We start from the raw sequence: 22,181 nt of genomic DNA on the forward strand, positions 1-22,181 counted from the left end.
CAGGCATCCTCTCCATACACTAAGCACAGATACCATTTCTGGCAATTTCTTCTCCCAGCTCCCTGAGGAAATGCTCACCTTTGATATCATCTGAGTCAAACAGCCCCACCCAAGTCCACTCAAACTTCAGCAATGATTCCACCACTCCAAGGGACAGGAGGATCCCTGACAAATGGAAACAGGGGCAAAGCCAAAGAATCATAAGTGATCTTAATGAAAAGAAGGGTACAGCTTGCAACAGGATCTCATTATACAAGGGGGACACTGCTGGGCAGTAGCATCATCGATCAGTCCCCCATCCAATGTAGGAAGAAAAGTTCTGTGGATACTCAGCATCAAGCACTGAGGGACAGAGAAAATATTTCCATTTTATTATCATCTTCCCTAAGAATCATCTGGAAAACAATAGTCTAGAAGCAAGCTTCCTGGAAATCAGTCTGATTTCCTAAAGTCAGGAATAACTCTTTTTCTTTGTCTTATCTCCTAACTCCTCGTCTCCGCCTCAAATTAAGGACACACCATACCAAGAGTGCACATGCACTGGGGAAGATGCATGAGTCTGGCTCCACTCTCCCGCACTGTTGAGCTGCAGGAACATGGTGCTGAGGAAAGTACATTTCATCACTGCCCTTTCCCACCCTACTTTCATTGGCACCTGTGGGAACTGTACAGTTCCAGTGGTGGCCACATCAGAGCAGAAAATGGTGATGTGCTTCCTGCACTGATGAATTGATAAACTGTCCTGCTTCTCACAGGGAACATTAGGGACAGTCTGATTATGTCTTGAGGTCACATCATGGTGCTCTCAAAGGTCCTTTAATCACTGTGGTGGGCACAATAGATATGATGTCTTAAGGTTGTCCTTGGTAAGAGCATGTGGTTCCTGTTAATCTCCATCATGGCAAACACGAAGGCCAGAATATATTCAGTGCTGGTGCATCCATCTGCACTGAGGGACGCCCATGAGCACTCAACAATATCCTACAAGGTGGTCTTCTAACCAAACAAAGCGCTCCCCTTAAGAAACACAGGGAGCTTTTGTAGGTCTGGAGAGAGAGATTTTTCCCATGACTTTGAAAAATTGCCCTTAATGGAATATGTTACTGAAGGTTCAAGAAGCTGTTCTGTTGGAGGAGGTCATTGAGAGGATGTGACCACGGGTTAATCCTCAAGCTGCACTCTGGCGATCAGAGCCTCCTTACCCACTCCCTGGTCCTTGGTATATACACTCTATCCACTTTTCCTGAACTATGAGCCATTCCAAGGATGTAGCCTGGAGAGAATAATGTGTTGTTGAGACCATCTGGACTGTATAAATTACCTAACCTCATTAAAACCTCTTTATAAACTTTCAAGATCCTGGTGGGTGGGTGCAGAAACCTACTCATCTTGCACCACCTAAGACAAGCCTCATGTATGAGTTCCCTCGCATATTAAAACAGACACCTATCAATCTGCAGTCATCTGCTTCTTTCTTCAGGCTCTCCTCGCCCTCCATGTATGGGAACCAGTTTCAGATGTTACCCAGATAACTCTTGAGGTTGGGAACCAACATGGTCTTAGCTTTGAAGAAAAATAAGATAGCAAGTGATCCTTCTTGTGCTGGGAAGCATGAAGTACCTTTAAATGGCACAACATCAAGATATATGTTTGCAACTTAAAGTTATTTTTTCTTCATGGTCTGATCAAAATTTGACGTGGTGTTTGAGGTAGCAGTGGGAGGGAGAATCTACCAAATTGTTCTATCCAGTGGGAAGGCATGAATTACCAGAAACTAATTATCACAGGATGTATTTAGTGAAGATTTCAAAGTATGGGAAAGTAAGCACCCAAGGAAGAAATCAAAATAGTCATCACAGAACTTTTTTTTTAATTGCTTTTTCTCCCCCAATCCCTCCAGTACATAGTTGTATATTTTCATTGTGGGTCCTTCTAGTTATGGCATGTGGGACGCCGCCTCAGCATGGCCTGAGGAGCGGCGCCATGTCCGCGCCCAAGAACCGAACCGGCAAAACCCTGGGCCTCTGAAGCGGAGCGCACAAACTCAACCACTCGGCCATGGGGTTGGCCCCAGCACAGAACTTTATTAAAAACATTAGTTCTCAGTAGCTGTACAGGCCAGTTGCAACCTTACATTTCAAGGAACTATTGGGTCATCTGCAGTGTAAAATGTAGATTCCACTGAGAGAATTCTGCTTTCTAAGTCATTATAAATATGATGATGACAATGACAGTGAGAATAGTAACAGGAATGCTGACACTGATAATAAAGGCACTTTGGGGAGGCTTACTAAGTGTGGGACACTGCACTCAGCACCTTAGGGGGACTGGCTCATTCCTTTTCATCTGCACAGACTTCTAACAGGGAATCCATAGCATGATCCTATTTGATAAGACGAAATTGAGACTTGGGGCAGCTGAGTGACGTGTGTGACTTTACACAGGCAGTCAGGAGGGTGCTCAGATTCATCACCAGGCTGCCTGACTCAGATCAAGCTTTGCCTCTGAGCACACTTCACCTCCTATTATGAAATTAGGACAAATGGTCATTGACTAGGACTGATTCCTCTCTGTGAATCATAAATAACTCTGTTCTGCCCCATGGGCTTTATTAAAATCCCCACTATGGAATAGATTGCACTTGCTCTTGGTTGAAATCTGAAGAGACAATATTTTTAGTCACTTTTGGTGCTAAAATCCCATGGCCACTCAGCACAATGACCAACAGGCCAGCCTAGTCCTTACAGAAGATGTTTGGGAGCAGAGCATGAAGAACTGGTGTGTGAGAGTCATCCCACTGAAAGGAGGAACCAATCCAAACAACAGCCAAAGATGTTTCTTTTCACTTCAAGTATTTACCATTGCTTTTATCTATAGCTTCATGTCAGAAAACACAATGATCAATCTGATGAATAAGATGGAAGAAGCAAATATTGTTATTGGAGATGAGAGCATTGTTTATTTGACAAACTAAAGATAAAATAACTGGAAAATTACTACAACAGATGAAGGAGTCAATTTTCTGGACATTGTGTAAATTCATACATTATACATAACAAACAACATACATTGTTGAACTAAAATCACACGTCCGGCAACATATATATGAAATTTGGATGGTTAGGGCTAACACCATGTGTGAGATCTATGTGCAAACAAGTCTGAGTGTTTCTTTCTTTTTTTTTTAAATCCACTGATCTCTCTTGCACTCTTTTTTTTTTTTTTCCTTTTTCTCCCCAAAGCCCCCTGGTACGTAGTTGTATATTCTTCATTGTGGGTCCTTCTAGTTGTGGCATGTGGGACGCCACCTCAGCGTGGCTTGATGAGCAGTGCCATGTCCACGACCAGGATTCGAACCAACGAAACACTGGGCCGCCTGCAGCAGAGAGCGCGAACTTAACCACTCGGCCATGGGGCCAGCTCCCGTCTGAGTGTTTCTTGATGAGGTGACAGAGGCATCACCTCCATGGGAACATAATCAACTCTGGTGCATGGAGGACTCCTGAAGTCAAAGACACAGCTCTCTCTAAACACAGCCACATTTTTAAAGACATTTCCACTCAAATTTGCATCAGGATCTTTGCTGCCTCATAATGCAGTAATTCTAAAGTATATCTCTGAAAAGAAGCCCAAAGGGTATTTAGGAAATGACTGCAAATAAAGAGTGAAAAAGAACAAGTTCTACCAGATGCACCAATTACAAAAGTTGATGAGGGGTGAAAATTTAATGGTCTGTTGCCACCATAAGAACTGCCTAGATGTTTGTTGTAGGAGTGATTTTGCCTCTGAGGGAACATTGGGCAATATCTGGAGGCATTTCTGGCTGTCATGACTGTGGCAGGCGGGGAGCACTGCTATAGACATCTAGGGATCCTGTGATGCACAGAATAGTCCCCTTGAGAAAGAGTATTATGTTGTTGAAAATGTCAGTAGTGTCAGTGTTGAGAAACTGGACTAGTCAGATGACCCCTTGATGGTCTATAAACACACAAGGATGGAACAAAATAGATGATGAATTCTGGCATTCGATATCTCTCCTATCTACTAAACCCAAATAAATTCCCTATGGGGTAAAGAGTTAAACATTAAAAAAGATAAAATGAAAATAATGAAAGTAAACATCAAATAGTATTTCTCTATACTTGGGCAGCAGAAGTCATGGTATCCCAAGAAAAATGTAAATAAAAGTTAAATAGATTTGATAAACTAAAAAATGTAAATGTATCATTGATAATAATAAAAGATAAAGCATCATCTCCTGGGAAAATATTTTCAATAATAATATAGAAAAAAGATATTGTTAGCAGTTTAAATAGCTCTTAATAATCAAAACCCATATACGAATGTGCCAATAAAAACGTTCAAAGGCCATGCACAAACCTTACAAAATTATAAATTATAAATGCCTTAATAAAGTTATGAAAATATATTAGTTCATCAGGCTGACCATATTATAATGATCCATTTACTTATTAATGTGCAAATTACCTATGCTGGTTTCCTGATCCTTGCAGTGAGGCATAATCTCATGGGAAAGGCCAAGTGGGTCCTTCTCGATCTGAAAATGTTCTCATGTTATGATTAAACCTGTAATGTTTTGATGGGACAGAATCCCTGGACTGTGAACTTCAGACCAGGTTCTTAGTATTTACTCCTCCCTTTTTGTCAAGAGGAAACCTGAAGAGTCCGGGAGTTGTCTGAATGTCCTTTCCCCAATCAGATAAGGTTTTGGCAAATTCGTTTTCTTTGAGAAACGACCTAAGTTACAGAGCACAGAGTGTTTTGTGTGTATATCAAAAAGCTGCCCCCCATTTCCTGCATGAGGCATGAGACAATTTTTTCCAGTTTTCACAATGAGAACTTCCTCGGGCTCCTGGTAGGAAAATACATACATTTGGTGGATTCCCCAAGACTGGACTCCCCAAAGCTTTCAACGCTCGAGCTGGTCCAATCTGTGTTTCCAGCAATTTCATCACTAAGAGTATTTGTGTTCCCAGAGGTTGCTGGCTCCAGTTGTTTCTCCCGCATAGGGCATTACCAGGTAAGTGATAATTCTCTCTACTAGCTGGTCTCTCATTTTGGGAGCATTGGTTTGCCATGTAATCTCAAATCTTTCTCCGATCTAAGAGGTGTTGCTTTTCAGACTGTTCAGTTTTTTCTTGTGAGGATGAGATGATCACTCAGAGCTCTCTACATATCAGAACAGAAACCATCCATTCACTTCTGTTGCTGTATTTTCCCTTGTGAGACAATTCCATTTTCGCTTGTTAATTCTACTGCTGGGGCCATGTGGGTGGTTTCACAGTTTCCTTTTGTGACTAATGCATCTAAAAACATTATCATACTGGAAGCTCTGTATTTGGATTTCTCTTCCTCATCTTATAAAAATTCTCTAACCTGAATACATTTTCTATTGGTTGCTTTCTATTTTATCATTGCCCTTTGGGTGACAGGATTTACACCCTACCTAAAATGGGATTGGATGCAAGAATATGTGGCCACATGCATCGAGCTAATAGAAATATATTTATTACTCAAAGGTACTTTTGCCACAACTAGAAGGACCCACAATGAAGAACATACAACTATGTACTGGGGGGCTTTGGGGAGAAAAAGGAAAAAAAAAAGTACTTTTGAAGGAGCACAGGGCAAGGGTAAGTGGGTTGGGGTGGCTCATGCAAGGGAGAATGGCTAGAACCTAAGGTGTATAGGGGTAAAGGCTGTAGGTTGTCAAGGCTTCACCCTCCTAACCATTAGCACAAAAGAAAAGGGGCAAGTGTCAGCCTTCCTGACTTATTTACCCATTGGGGGCCAGACGGGGTGAGCAGGTATCTAAAGCCGATGAAGACTCAGATATTAACAGTGAGGTCAGTGTCTTCATTAAAGTTCACTCCCAAGGCTCATTGACTGAATGACACGTCTCATTAAATGAATTTGAATTCCAATGTTAATCAAAAAGTCATGTGAAAAGGACAAGCCATTATAAGTAGGATCACAAAGCCTCCAAAAATCTTTGACCCCAGTCATCCCAGGGTGTTGGAGAGATCCAGAAAAGTGCATCAGCGTGGTTCCAGAAATCTGTCCAAATATTCTAGTAATCTTATTGTTTAATTTGTTGTCTCATTTGTTGTGTTCTTGGAGGCACCCTGCCAGTGCAGCCTGTCCACATGCAGCGAGCAGCCCTTTTAGGGAACAGAGCTCTCCCTGGCTGGTTAACAAAGAGTCTGAACCCAAGTAGTCAGCAGCTACCATGGCTGCCAGGGGGTTTTCCTTCATGGAAAACATCTCAAACACTAGCTGTCAGCTAAACGAATTTTGAGTGTTTGGGACATTTCTTGATTGGCAGCAATGATGTGTTTGATGAATGTCATGTGTGCCCAGGTCAGTACCAGTGACTCCCAGGGACAATGAGCATGTGAGTGCAAATAGTAGGAAAACAGCAGATTGGTGTGGGATGGACTTGAGGCATTTTGAAAGGGAATGACCAAAATGAAATATTGACGCGCAGGGCACAGACCACAGGTGATGTGGGAGGAAGACCTGGGGGTGAGATACAAGAGTGGTGGGGGCACCATTCAGTAAACCAAAGACCTGCAGGAGTGCCCATTCTGACACACATGTCTAGGACAGAAAAGCTCTACTTATAAGGTGCCAGTAAGCATGATGATCAGAACAAAATAATGAGCCCCAAAGACTGGGGATTAACTCTAACTTATGACTCGAACAGCAGGAACAGCTATTTAGAAGAAAGGAAGTTTTGTCTAAGTAAGCCATTAGGCCATCTGAATGGCATTGCAGCCTGGGCCGTAAGAGAGGTAAAAAGACCCAGTGAATACCTTCTTCAAGACCCCAGCATTTTGTCTTGGTGAGTCCTTGATTCTGGCTTCAGGAGGATCATGTATGACAGGAGGAGTAATTTGTCTATAAAAGGTCCTACCGTGGTCTGAGCACAGCAAGCAGCCCAGCAGAGGGGGTGAGCAGCCCGACAAAGTCTACATGCCATCAGCTGTAGGGACCCCTTCCTCCACCTGCCCTTAATGTGTATGGATTAAATTACCTGTGACACGTTTTTTTCACATCAGGGGCATTGGTCAGTCACTACGTTGTACAGGGTAGAAGAGGGAAGTCTCTGGAATTCTGCCTAGACCTTTGGGTTAGAGGCCTCTTAATGGTTCCATATCACAGGGGCCCATGGGCCAAGATTAATGCCATCAGGTCTGAGGGGTCAGTATGTGTCTCAGAAATTTAAGCCAATTTCTAGCCCTGAACAAGGAAATGAGCCTCTGCAGACCGAGGTGTAACATGTGCAGAGTAAGGAGTGACTTTGATTTGTACTTGGGTATGTGAGGCAAGGTATCCCAGAGTTCTTCACACCAAAGGGGGTGACCTTGGATAAGGAGTTGTTGCTGTTGGTGAGATGAGACAGCTAGATCATTGGCAAAGGTCACAAATCTTTTATAAAAATGTGCAGATGAGTTTGATTTTTGCCCAGGAAATTCTCTATAGCCAGCATGATTACCTGGAGTTTCACTTACCAGTCTGATCCAATCCGTGATCAGGGCTGGCCTGCTTGATCTGGGGAAGAACACAGCAACTCCGCAGCGGACCCCATTGGATGTGGTGGTGCACGCTGTGTATAAAGTATATGAACTCCCTGGTCATTCATGTGCTCCCAAGTCACTCCTGAAGTGCCAATGAGTCTAAAAGGAGGGCACCTCCTCCTGAACATATTATATCAATCAGAGAAGGGGAGAACACACTCCCTCCTGCAGATGTGATACGCCAGAGGTGCCATTTTTGGCTCTATGCTCTAGGAACCCATCTCTTCAATGATAAGCCTTCTGTTTAGCAAGCCTGAGTCACCCTGCACTCATGACCCAAGGCAAATGGGAAGCTGGCTGTGGATCATCAACTCAGGCCCTACAAGAGCCTCCATGTACATAAAGACTCTGTCAGTTGCCATCGGCATCTTCTGTGTGTGCAGCACTGGATGAGGAGAATAATTTTGGCACAAGCATGCCTTGGGCAAACTTTGTCCACTGTGAGAGGTTTAGAGACTCACGTATGCACAATGGAAGGCTGCTACAGCCTCTATGGGAGAGGGGCGTGTGGAGGGAGACGCTAATGGTGTGACTGTTATTTTGACAAATTCTAGAGCCATTTGTTTCCCCAACGTCAATTTTAAGTGTTGTGTAAGAGAGCAGATCTGATAAATATGTGACAGGGGACAGCTGTGGCCGACAGAATGTCCCCATGACATGGGTTCTACCACTGCGTCTGTCACCCTCTTAGCTCACAGGCCCCCAGCATTGTTTGAGGGACATTTTCCAAAGTGGACATATCAATTTCTAAGTTGTTTCCAAATAAGCAGACACTAGTAGGCTTGAGTTGGGAAACAAAGAGCTGGAAATGGTCTGTGCATGACAACGGAAAGAAATGAAGCTGATGCACGTGAGTGAGGATGTCCTCAGATAGGTCCCACTTAGGGGACAGCTTTTGTTTCAGAACCACAGTATTTCTACAGATCTGTCCACAGAACCTGATTTAAACTCAGATTCTGGGAGCCCTGTCACTTCACTCCCAGTTAAGTCTGAGCTGAGGGCAGGTGCTACCCTAGGGGGTGTTTCCTCATTTAAGACAGGGTTGCCAGAAAAGCCCGTTGAGGACTGGATTCTTCTCAGTCTTTCAGTTCTTCCTAAGAAAGATCCCACAGCACTAGAAAGTACTGAATGCATAAAAATCAGGGATCAAAAGAGTTTAACATTCTCCTAACATATGAAAGAGAGTCTGTTAGTCATTTTTCCCATTAATTATATGAATATATAAGATTTTAGATGTATTTGTGAATTCTCACAAATGTATAGTAATATTGCCTTCAAAACATGGAAAATATGCCATCTCCTTGGGCCTGCCCAGTGGTGCAGCAGTTAAGTGCGCACATTCTGCTTCTCGGCAGACCAGGGTTCACCGGTTCGAATCCCGGGTGCAGACATGGCACCGTTTGGCAAAAGCCATGCTGTGGTAGGCGTCCCACGTATAAAGCAGAGGAAGATGGGCACAGATGTTAGCTCAGGGCCAGTCTTCCTCAGCAAAAAAGAGGAGGGTTGGCAGTAGTCAGCTCAGGGCTAATCGTCCTCAAAAAAAAAAAAAAGAAAATATGCCATCTCCAAGAACACTCTTGTGGTGTTAATTTGAACAAAACCCCTCCAATATGTAAGTTAACACTAAAATAAAATGGAAAAGATTAAGGCTTTCTTTTGCTCTTTATTAAACCTTGCAGCTGTTACTGTTGTTATCCAAGCATACAGAAATAAAACCTGTGAATGGCAAAATGGGCTACAGAGCTGTGTGGATCAGTGAAATGAAAGACTTCCAGCCACTCCTGTGATAAGACAACACTATTTCCCATTTCTCCCTTTACTCCATTCGGATATTACTCAAAATGATTCCCTCTCTCTGCAGCTCACCTCAATTATTGCTTGGATGATTGCCTCTAAACACCCACAGGTTTTTTTGGTGTTTCCACTGGGGATCACGGTGGACTCAAATAGACATCACTCTATTCACAGAATACAATGTTATTTTTTACTTCCCTTCAAAGTTCTTATTTCCATCTTATCAGACAAAGCTTTACCATTCATTAATCATCTCTCTTTTCCCACAACATATAAGCACCACGACTGTAAGAACTTGTTTGTTTCATGCTGCTATATCCAAATCCCATCATGCCTTATTTCTGCTAAATAGGGTACATTGACTTTAAAGTGCATGGCATATGAGTGATGCTGAAACACCAGCATCCAGAGCACAGTCTCTGAGAAAAGAAAGGCTGGACTGCACAGTGGTCCTGTCTCTCTCCCTTGCTGGGTTTGCACTGTCTCCCAATTTACCTAAACTCAAAGGCCTCAGTTGAGTCATAAAGGAGATAATAATAATACTATGCAGTATACTAAGAAATGAATTTATGTATTTTAACTAAGGTACATTATGGTAAACAACGTCTAATACATCATAGGAAACACATCAGTGGATTGATATTAATAGGAAAGGCAAAAGCTGTCCCAGAGGACCAGGAATGACCTGCATGCACTGTAAGGCCAAGTCTTCTCCTGCTGAGGAGAAAAATGTCGCTCACCTCCATCAATGGTACAGTCACTAAGACAGAACTGACAGTATTTTGTAACCATACCAGTAAAAATGGTAAAAGAGAAAATTCTAAATCAAAATTAATATTCCCTTCTTCTTATTAAAATGACTGACTGGAACTTCTTACAAATAAACTTTAGCTCCACTACACTGGTATTGCCTTCTCGAGAACAATAATTAGGTTTAACAAAAATAAAATATTTACTGAAGATAGAATTAAGTTTACCTCCTCACATCATTCAATACAGAACGTGACCTGCCTCCTTGAATAGCAGTCAAATCCACAAACTCAGGCCATAATCTTGTAAGCACCACGTTGGTGTTGCAGCTCACCGTCCTCTACAGTCTGTGTCCTTCTTACTAGAATTCCTTACACCCCTCTCTTTGACTACAAGTGCAATCGTGCAGGTCACTGGCCAAGAGGGCACTGAAAAAGCCATGATTTTATGTTGTGGGTTAAGAACGAATGAGACATTAGTTTTGTGATAAAAATTGTAACTATAAAAGAATAAAAAATAAAGTTTGAGGAAAAAATACCTGAATTTGTATGCACATGACAAAATTGACTCATAATGTTCAATGAATAAAGAAAATTGCAAAGTATATCTGAAAATCCATAATTAAAACGGATTTTAATATATTCTCTGAGGAAATGAAAACCACAATTATATTTATTAGCACATGATCAATTAGAACAGTTGATAAAATACATCAATGAAACAACTACAGAAGCATTCATTTCACAAAGAAATGCACATAGTTTTAATGACATACAATCAAATATTATTGAAAACATATTGAAGGAATATGTTCGGATATAAGTAACAGGAAACACAGTCTTCCTGACATAAGCAAGGTGACGTTCTCACATGGAAGAACTGGGCAAGGCAGCCGCTGCACGATGCAGCAGAGAAACGAACTCCCATGTCTTTCTTTTGACTGCCCCATTGTAGATGTCATACTGAATCAGGGAAACATGCTCACTAGCTCTACTAACAGCATAAGGTGTCTCCTATACACATTAGACCTTATTCAGATATCATCTACAGAAGAGGAGAGTCAGAGAAGAGTCCTAACCACAAAGGTCTGGATTGGTTTCCTGGTGGACACAAGAAGCCTTACAGAAAAATCCTAACACTAATGGATCTTTGATGTGAAACTTGTGAAAACATCAATGGAAAATACACCGCTAAGAAAATGGAATCCAAACAGTTGGTGATGGTTTTCAATATACTCTTGACTAACAGGGCAAAGAATCCAGAAAACAAGCTGGAAGATGGTTTCCTTGAAGCTCCTATGCAACTCTCTCTCTCCCTGTATGGTGGCTCCAAAATCTGACTACTGCCTTGTCTGCCTCTGCCTTCCAAATGTTACGAAAGTGAGGCTATTGGGGAATTCCAACAAGGAACCATAAAGGGGATGGATTCTTAAAGTTCTAGTTCTTCCTATTACCCTCGTTGACATAACCCAACACAAGGGTGATGCGTCCAGCTCTAGATTTTGTTGCCCTCTCACAGGCCTCTACTTAATTCAAGGTCTATTCACCAAATACCAGGCAGAAGGAAGGACAAACAGCAAAGGCCCAAATATGAAAATAATTCACCGGAAAGTATGCTCTTTGATAAACTTGCCATAAATAAAAATTTGTTCCAACGGTTTAATAGCATGAAAAATAAAAACAGGCTCCTATAACCCTCCCCCAAAAGGAGCTTTCTCTAAGAAAAGAACGATATATACAATGGATGAGGCATATCCAGGAACTGCAATACAAGGCCAGTAAAAAATTCCCAACAAACACAAACTGTCATTTTCCAATGGCCCCTTAACACAGAACAATTAAAACATTATAAAAAATTAAAAAGAAAATACTATTAACTGATTTAAGGAAAAGGAACTACCTAGTATGCTTCTGTACCATTTATAAAGAATGCCTTTCAGAATTATCTCACTTCAATATTCAGTTCTGAAAGTAATTAATAGAAATCCACAATCCAATGTTGCACTTTAAGAAAGAGGCTTGGTAAACAATATATTTACAACTTTTATAACAACTCTTTCATTTTGAAAGTTTTGTAGAACATTATACACAAATTAATTGCCATCAAACTTTCTCTTATTACTCACGTTTACATTTCTTTTTGGTGGGAGTTTCACACAGAGGAACGAAGGCCTATTGAAGCATTTCCCACACTGCTGACTTTCAAGCAGTTTTATCCAGTGAGTCCTTTTATGCCTTCAGAAAGAAATGGGATGACAAAAGACTTTCCCACACCTTTTACATTTATATGGTTTTTCCTCTAGTGTGAATTCTCCCATATCCTCAAAAGTTCGCATGAGAAATAAAGGCTTACCCACTTTCCTGACATGCATAGGGTTTCTCTTCACTATGGGTTCTTACGTGTCTTCGAAGAGAACTTGGAAAACTAAATGCTTTACTACATTTTTTACATTCATAAATGTACTCTCCACTATGATTTCATTTATGTAAATGGAAAACTTTGATGAGAACTGAAGGCTTTCCAGGATTCTTTACATTCATAGGCTTTCTCTCTAGTGTGAATTTTTTCATGTTTTCGAAGAAAACTGGTACGACTGAATGCTTTACTACATTCTTTACATTCAAATGGTTTCTCTCCAGTGTGACTCCTTTCATGTCTTTGAAACGCACTGGGAGAAATGAATGCTTGTTCACATTCCTTACATTTATAAGGTCCATCTCCGGTGTGAAAGATCATGTGTGATCGAAGCCTATATGAAGCTACAAAGGCTTTCCCACATTCCTTACATTCATAGGGTTTCTCTCCAGTATGAATTCTTTCATGTAGTTGAAGAGAACTGGAAGAAGTGAATGCTTTACTGCACATTCTACAACCATAGGGTTTCTCTCCAGTATGACGTCTTTCATGAATCCGAAGAATGCTGGTACGACTAAATGCCTTCCTGCATTCTTTACATTCATATGGTCTCTCTCCAGTATGAGTTCTCTCATGTCTTTGAAGTGACCAGAGAGAAATGAATGCTTGTTCACATTCCTTACATTTATAAGGTCCATCTCCGGTGTGAAAGATCATGTGTGAGCGAAGCTTATAAGGAGCTACAAAGGCTTTCCCACACTCCATACATTCATAGGGTTTCTCTCCAGTATGAATTCTTTCATGTTTTCGAAGAGAACTGGAAGAAGTGAATGCTTTACCACATTCTTTACATACATAGGGTTTCTCTCCAGTGTGATTTCTTTCATGTATTCGAAGAAAACTGGAAGAATTGAATGCTTTACTGCATCTTTTACATTCATAAGGTTTCTCTCCAGTATGACTTCTTTCATGTACTCGAAGAGAACTGTAAAAAGTGAATGCTTTACTGCATTCTTTACATTCATAGGGTTTCTCTCCAGTATGAGTTCGTTCATGTATTTGAAGAAGACTGGGAAAAGTGAAGCCTTTCCCACATTCCTTACATTTATATGGCTTCTCTCCATATTTTTGATAGGCATATGTTTTCTGTTCACTGTGACATATAATGTGCCTATAAAGGAATGAATGATGCATGAAGACTTGTCCACATGCACTGCATTTGTATAGTTCAGCTCCAGCAGTTTTCTCATTCAGATTGGGATTTGGAACAACACTGAAGTTTTCTGCACACTGACTACCCTCTTCACTTTCATAGAGACCCCCTACCGCATCACTTCTGTAAAAAAAGAGAAGCATATTATGAATGATTTCTTTACTAATGATTTTATATTTTTTATGATTTATAGGAAAAGTTTGTTTTCTGCCTGTCTGAATTCTCTGAAATTGAATATACTAAACACTGTGCAAGAGCACTTTATACTTGCTGTTATCACAATAGTGATAGTCATACATAGGGTTTATTAATACTGTTTCCAAGTGAACTATTTTGCAAAAACTGAAACTCTACTTCACATTGCAGAAAGCATATTTGGTGAAAATTTTCTAAGAACATCTAAATTTGAAACAAAAGTTTTATTTGTTTACTTCCTTTGAAAATCTCATAACACACCAGGATTCTCACATGAGACACTGCTTTCTATTGTGTGACTCACCTTAGTTCTCTCTCCTGGTCTTTGTCCTGATCTTCAGCATCATGATCTTCCCATGTTTTTCCTGAAATGCAGACCCAGAAAGTTGATTACAAAGTATTAGAAATTACAGAAAAATTTTTAGATTCTAAGCACATGATGAGCTGTGACCATTTCTAGTTTATTTACCACCATACCCCCCTTTGCACATTCTCCATTTTGGAATAACACTGACAGGCAGGAAACACTTTTTCTCTAATTGAAGAAGTGAAGGAATATCCTCATTCTTACCTATTGATACCAGGTTCCAGAAAGTTTCCCACATCACATCTATGTAGAGTTTCTTCTGTGAAGGATCCAGTAAAGCCCACTCCTCTGGGGTGAAGTTCACAGCCACGTCCTCAACAGCCACTAAGTCCTAAAACATCACAAATATGTGTACAGTAGGATGCATAAGACTGACAGCACTCGACATCCATACTCCCTTTGTATGAAAGTTACATATGATTCTGTCTTCTCCAAACATTTATTCTATGATGTGATCATCAAAAACTTACTGTTTTTCTGTACACACTTCCTCATCAATTGAGCAGCATCATGAACACATGGAAATTGTTTGGACATTTCTACTGTGATCACATTACATCATATTTCTCTCTAACGGTAGGGTCCAGAGCATCATGAGAAAGGACAGAAATGCCATACAAATGAAACAAATATTATCATTTTAAGACCAATGATTCCTTACAAGAAAAATTCTTTCACCTTCTTCCTTATTACCCATGAGTTATAGCACTCCATGAGACAGAGGGTCAAATCTGCATGAGGTTTCAATGGATAAAAACATAGCAAAGAACTGGGAGCTCCTTTGTCTAGTCCCATCACCAAACAGAGAGTCCAGGAGGCCTGTAGAAATCAAATGTCTAACAAAGCCCAGCTGGCCACGTTGTCCTAAAGTACTCCAGGCCATTACAAATAATCAGATGGAGCTGGTTGAAAGTAAATATTCTTGTTGGGAAGCATTGCTTTTAACTTGTGTAATATTTATCACAGACTCAGTTCTTCCTGTCTCTCTCTACATGATTTGATGGGGCCAGAAAATTATTTGGATCTTAGAGCTCAGACACAAAGAAAAAGGCGTGACAAGTTACACCATAAAATCCCCATACTCATGTGCCTCAAGGTTACTTCCTGCCAATGTTTAGGACACATAGTGAGATAAGAATGTGCAGCAAGAGTTCTTTCTTGTCAAAAGCCACAGTGTACCCTGGGCCTTGCTGTCCCTGAGGAACAGGTTAAGAGGAGCAAAGTGCAAGGGAGTTCATTGAAGTCCACAATGGCTGGATGGTAAATTTGCCCAAGATTAAAAATTATGTGAAGGGTTAAGAGTGCTCTTCTCCAAAAGAATGAAAATCTCCATTCTCTAACTTCAAGAGGAAGTGTTTCCTGACCAGCCACTCTAGACGATGTCCTGCCAACATGTGATCCCACAGTTAAGGAACAAAGCAGCTCTCATTTTTGACCTCACAAGAAGAAAACAAACAAATGATGTGAACAACTCTTCTTACATCCATCAGAGCCTTGAGGTCGTAGGGAAAACCAGTGTCTCCAAAATTAGGGAGGAGAAAAAAAAGGGCATTTTGAAATATGCCCCAGATATTCTGTTCTTAACAAGGACTGTACTAAACAAAAATCCATTTCACCAGAGTTTAATGCAAAGACAAAGAGAACAAAAAAGACAGAACACAGTATCCATGAAGCTAGGACAACCTTCTTCAACAAAATATTGGCAACCTGAATACAGCAATACATCAAAAAGATCATACACCATGATCCAGTGCAATTTACACCAGGGACGCAAGGATGGTTCAACATCCACAAATCAATCAATGTGATACACTACATTAACAAAATGAGGAATAAAAATCACATGATCATCTCAATAGATGCAGAGAAAGCATCTGACAAGATCCAACAGCATTTATGATAAAAACTCTTAACAAAATTGAGAAGGAAAGTACCTCAAAATAATAAAGACCATATATGACAAACCCACAGCCAACTTCATACTGAATGGGGAGAAACTGAATGCCATCCCTCTGAGAACAGAACGAGACAAGGGTGCCCACTCTCCACACTCTTATTCAACATAGTACTAGAGGTTTTGACCAGAGCAATTAGGCAAGAAAAAGGAACAAAAGGAATCCAAATAAGAAATGAAGAAGTGAAACTCACTGTTTGCAGATGATATAATTTTATTTACAGAAAACCCTAAAGAATCCATCAGAAAACTATTAGAAATAATCAACTACAGTAAAGTTGCAGGGTACAAAATCAACTTACAATAATCAGTTGCATTTCTATATTCTAATAATGAACTGACAGAAAGAGAACTCAAGAATACAATCCTATTTGCAATCACAGCAGAAAGAATAAAATACCTAGGAATAAACTTAACGAAGGAGGTGAAAGACCTATACAATGAAAACTGTAAGACATTACTGAAATAAACTGATGATGCCTTTTTGACATAAAGAAATGGAAAGATATTCCAAGCACATGGATTGGAAGAATAACCAAAGTTAAAATGTCCATACTACCCAAGCAATCTACAGATCCAATGCGATCCCCATCAGAATCCCAACGACATTCTTCACGGATATAGAGCAAAGAATCCTAAAATTCACATGGGGCAACTAAAGACCCTGAATAGCTAAAGCAATCCTGAAAAAAAAGATAAAGCCAGAGGCATCACCATTCCTGACTTCAAAATGTACCACAAAGCTACGGGAATCAAAACAGCACGGTACTGTACAAAAACAGGCACACAGATCAATGGAACAGAACTGAAAGCTCAGAAATAAAACCACACAACTACACACTAATCTTCAACAAAGGTGCTAAGAACACACAATGCAGAAAGGAAAGTCTCTTCAATAAATGGTGTTGGGAAAACTGGAAAATTGGAAAATGCACCTGAAACTTAAAAAAAACAAACCCATCTCCTATCTCAAGGATCTCTCGGGTATTTGAAACAAAAACTCTATTTGGTTCTGCAATTTTTTTGCCTTACTCATGTGTCTCTCAATCAATTTACGCTTTAAAATCTAAAATGCAAATGGAGACTAGAATCAAGGGGCTGCAATCTTCAACGGATAAAGGAATCCAAGGACAGAAACACAAATACTCGAATCACCCCACAGAAGCAGCCTGCTTGCCTGCAGTTCAGAAGGAAAACTCACTTTCAGAAAGTGACCATATTCCCAAATTTAGAGTCTAAGCACTCCCAGTTGAGGTGTAATCCCTACAGTGCTTTGGCTTGGTGGAGGAGGGTGGGGACCCCTGAGCAGCCACAGGAATGCACTCTGGAGCCCCACACACCCTCCCTCTCCTGTGAGCATGGAAGCACTGCCTCCCCCAGGCTCCCATCCTCACAAGTGAGGAAACTCTCAGCCGGATTCAGTCTAAGCTGCTGACCCACATGAACTCCAAATTCATGAACCCTTTGTCCACAGGACACAACACCTGATCTTCACAGACTTTCTCAGTGTAAACAAATTACTCTCTGAGCACACCTACACTGTGGGTGCAAAACTCAAACATAACGTTAAAATGTCCAGGCCTAAGGAACCACAACCACAGCCTCAGAAAAGGCGTCACTCCCCACTCCATGAGCACGTGCACCCCCAACTTTCCAGGGCTCTGCAGCTCCTCTCAGGATAAAGGCTCCTTCCATGGGGGTGTGATCAGTAGGACACCTGCAGGGGGAGGCTCCCCAGGAAGAACAGCTGGGCATGCAAGGCCTTCCCTCTGCAGGCTCAAGGGAGCCTTAGCTTGGGTCAATGACAGCCTTTCCATGGAAAATAGAGAAGAATATTATTAGGCACTTCTACAAGCTCAACTAGAAAACTTCAAATATCTATTCCTTCTAGAAAAAAAAAGATTCCAGTTAATTATTATTTCCATGGTAAGAAATCACACTTGAACACTTGTGGTCTGCACGTCTAAGCCCTGGAATTTCATTTGAAAACATCAAAAGAACAGATCTACACACGTTCAGGGGAAGAAAGAGTGAAATACATATTCTTAACAAATGGAATGTAACACAGGAATATTTTATTTTTTCTGAAATTCACCTCTTTGTTGCCTGCTTGGAACTATTTTATATTGTCTTCCATGCTCTATTGATTAAATATGTTTATTGAAAAACAGAGACTTATATCAAAGTGAATAAATCTTTTCAAGGTCACAAACCCAGGGAGGGCCAAGACTGACAGGACAGATCATACAGGAAAATTTCTCAAGAGAAAACTTCACCCAAAGGACTTCCCATAGGGTGTCTGTGCCCAGAATGATTCTGGGGGAGGAGGCACAAGGATTTCATCCAACTTAGTTCCAGGTGGTTATTTTCTTTCCTCACATGTAAAATATCCACAAACATAATCTTTAAAAAAGAGCCATCCATGGTGCTGGAGAATAATAATAAACAGTTAAAATACTGAGTTTGTTTGATGCACCATGGAGGACAAATATTTGATAAGGATGCTGTGAATCAGACGGGAAGTTGGAAATAAATTTAGGAATTTATTGCCAGTCCCAGTGATGAGCATCAAGGATGCCCCAGGGAGAGAAGGCCAAGGCGTCCTGCCCTACATACCGATCTATATCATCCTCCTCATCCTCTGGGAAGCATAGGATGTCCTGACCTGATTCGACCTGATTAGTATCCAAAGTTATAGGACCACCTGATAACCAGACTCCACCTGCACTGATACCATTTTAAGGACTTTTTACAGGATCTTTCCTTTGTCTTGTAGACAAATAACTCACATATCTATGCCTTATAAATTTAGTCCTACCCTCAACCCACTGCAGCTCTTACTGCCCATGGGTCCTGTCCCCGTGCTACTCCATGCTATTCTCCGAATAAAACAGCACTACCACCAGACATTCAGAGTCCAAGAAATCCTTCTTTCGACTCCTCGGCCCCCCAAGCCTGCATCACCAGGAAGAGCTAGGCTGGAGGAACAGGAATGTGGATTTGACACCCTGCTCCCAAAATATTTAGAAAACTCAGGAAAAAGGGGTGTTCCCTGGGGAGAAGGGAGGAACTGGAGACCCCACAGACCATAGCTCCTCCTACACACATACGCCAGAGGCCGAGTCATGATTCCCTGATGACCCTCCCTGTGGTCTCCGTACAATCTGGGGAGACATGTGGCTGCAGGCAGAGAGCTGCCCAGAGTGGCTGTGGGGTTGAAGTTGCCCTGTACACAATGATGGACAGAAAGCCCTTGGTCCCTGCTGCAAGCTCTGTCCACATGCTGTTGGCCTGAGGGGACTCAGGGTCAAGCAGCACCACTGGGGACTCAGGTCTGCAGGGTCAGGACATGACCATCTAGAGGCTGGATCCCACCACCGCCGCTTCCGACCAGCCCCTCCTCCCCATCTCCTCATCCCGGGGTGTCACAGTCACCATTTCTAGGTCTCCTGGGTCCCCCTGAGTCGTTCCTATGACCCCCACAGCCAGTGCAGATCACAGCATGACAGAGGGTGCCTCAGAGCCACCAGGGACTGTTAAATGTAGCTGACCCATGAACTGGAGTTGGGAGGGAGACCAGAAGTCCATCCAAGCATGGTTTTTTGCCCAGCGCACCTGCCCCAGCAACTCCTCTCATTAGACAGTCCAGAACACCCCACCACTTTGTGCCTGAGTGACAGTGGGCAGGAGGCTGCAGGGCTCAGCGGAATCAGCCTAGGCTGCTGGCTGGAATCTGACTCACCTGGACGTTGGCATTTAAACAGAACTTTTTTCCTGACCTGGGGCTGCCTTTATGGTTTTGACCCAACCCTTTGTGAACACGTGGGCACAGGTGTGCTCAGGGAATTTCTGACCGAGTTTCCAAACGGAGCAAGTAAGCTTCCTTCAGTGCTGAGGGCACTCTTGCAAGCATGGTCAACATTCCTAAAATCTGCTAGACTTTGTCTAAGAAACGTGGCCAGCACCAACCCCACAAACTGACATAGTACAAGAAGGGCAAGGAAACTCTGTTTGCCCAGGGAAAGTGCTGTTATATCAGGAAGGAGAGAGGTTATGGTGGGCACACTAACCTGATCTTTTCAGAAAAAAGCTAAAACTATGTAGGGGAGGACAATTCCTCTACCCTCTAGGTCTTTCTGGCTGGTCTAGGAATTAAAGTGACATGAAGCAGAATAATGGGAGAAAATAAACTAGTGTTTTGTTTTTTGTTTTGTTTTTAATAAAACAAAGTTTAATAACATGTATACATGGGAGAAACCTAGGAAAACTGAGTAACTCGCCAGAATGGCAGAAGTCACCACTTTAAACACCATCTTCAACTAAAGACAAAGGAAGACGGTGGGAGTAGTGGTTTAGGGCTTCAAAGAAGAGAAAGGCAATTTACATGGAGATGGAAATGCAAATATTACACAAGTTTTTGCTGGGCCATCTATAGACAAAGGACCCAAAAGAGATCTTTTGATAAAACGGCCTTTGCTAGATGTCTTTCTGTCTTCCACATCTAGAATTATATATAGTGATAGAAGGGCCTGTCCCAGGAAGGAACTATCTTAAATTCTTTTAGGCAATTAGAGGGGAGGACAAAATTTCTTTCAGAGTCTCTTTTCCTTAAAAATAATCAAGCCAAAAAGACACATTTTGGGGCCAGTTCTGATCCCCCACAACTACAAAGAAGCTTGTGCTGAGCCTTGAATGTGTTGAGCCCAAGTGCAGATCTAAAGAATGCTGGCTATCAAGAGACGCAAGCATTTTGAACTGGGAGGAGATAAGAACAGAAAGGGCCAAGTTCTAAGATTCATCTTTTATTATGAAGACAATAAAATTTTGAGGTTATGTTTATTTCAAAAAAAAAAAAAAAAAAAAAGCCAACCCAAAACAGCAAGTACAAACTGTGAGGGGGCCCAGGCCAGGTCACACTGAAACAAGAGGATCTTATGTCCTCTAGGGATCAAAGTCTTGGCATAACACTGCCAGGCCAATGAAGGAACTGTGACCCTTGTTTAGAAATGCAGACACTTAACTGTGACCTCACCATCTGTAATAAAGAGTCAGGCTCTGTTTTAATCTGCGATCCTTGCTAGCGATGAGCCTTCCGCCCATCCCTCCCCACCCCACTCATGTGGTACTCAACATAAAGAATCCCAGAGCTCTTGGCTCTGGTGGGAAGTTTGCATCCCACAGCCCTAGCCTGGGAGCAAGGACTCTTCTCAGTCTAACCACAGGGTGTCACATGTGCTCATTAAAGTCTCAAGTGAACATTTTACACTGGAAAGAAATTTATTTTAGATCAGTCTTTGCCTGTGTTTCTACAGATCTTTCAAATGTTAACTGCTATAATATCCAAATCTAAGGAAACTGATCCCTATTTTCAGTGATAGAAGAAAAGCAATAAATCCTTATGAAAATATGGGATGCACCAGAAAACTCTGCCTTTGCCCCCGAGTTTTACTGAGGTATAACTGACTAACATAATTGCCTATATTTAAAGACTACAACATGATTTGATATCCATATACAATATTTATACTTGAGAGACAGAATGAAGTGTTCTGGGTCGGCCCCGTGGCCAAGTGGTTAAGCTCGCGTGCTCCGCTTCGGTGGCCCAGGGTTTTGCTGGTTCGGATCCTGGGTGCAGACATGGCACAGTTCATCAGGCCACGGTGGGACGGTGTTCCACACAGCACAACCAGAAGGACCTACAACTAGAATATACAACTATGTACTGGGGGGGCTTTAAGGAGAAGAAGAAGAAGAAAAAGAAGATTGGCAACAGATGTTAGCCCAGGTGCCCATCTTTAAAAAAGAATGAAGTGTTCTCACTACACACACACAAAAAGTAACTAAGGACCTAGAAGTGGAATTTGATGGGTTATATGGTAATTTTAGGTTTTATATTTGAGGAACTCCCAGACCTTTTTCCAAAGCGACTATATCACTTTATATTCACACCAC

The 22,181-nt window shown here is 41.6% G+C and overlaps 1 protein-coding gene and 1 pseudogene across 1 annotated transcript in view; one reads left to right on the forward strand and one right to left on the reverse strand.

Moving 5' to 3' along the window:
• Positions 1-11,787: 11,787 nt before the first annotated feature.
• The window catches only part of LOC106826953 (zinc finger protein 791-like), a 34,570-nt gene continuing 24,176 nt past the window's right edge, over positions 11,788-22,181 (reverse strand). Inside the window, exons 2-4 of the mRNA XM_014834543.3 lie at positions 14,480-14,606; positions 14,213-14,273; positions 11,788-13,836 (exon numbers count right to left, since the gene is read on the reverse strand). Of these exons, the coding sequence (XP_014690029.1) occupies positions 12,627-13,836; positions 14,213-14,273; positions 14,480-14,606 (1,398 nt within the window). The 3' untranslated portion in view covers positions 11,788-12,626. The remainder of the gene's footprint in view (positions 13,837-14,212; positions 14,274-14,479; positions 14,607-22,181) is intronic.
• On the forward strand, positions 14,613-21,931 carry LOC106826954 (large ribosomal subunit protein eL42-like; annotated as a pseudogene).

Source organism: Equus asinus, chromosome 20 (genome assembly GCF_041296235.1).
Source record: "Equus asinus isolate D_3611 breed Donkey chromosome 20, EquAss-T2T_v2, whole genome shotgun sequence".
Classification (NCBI taxonomy): domain Eukaryota; kingdom Metazoa; phylum Chordata; class Mammalia; order Perissodactyla; family Equidae; genus Equus; species Equus asinus.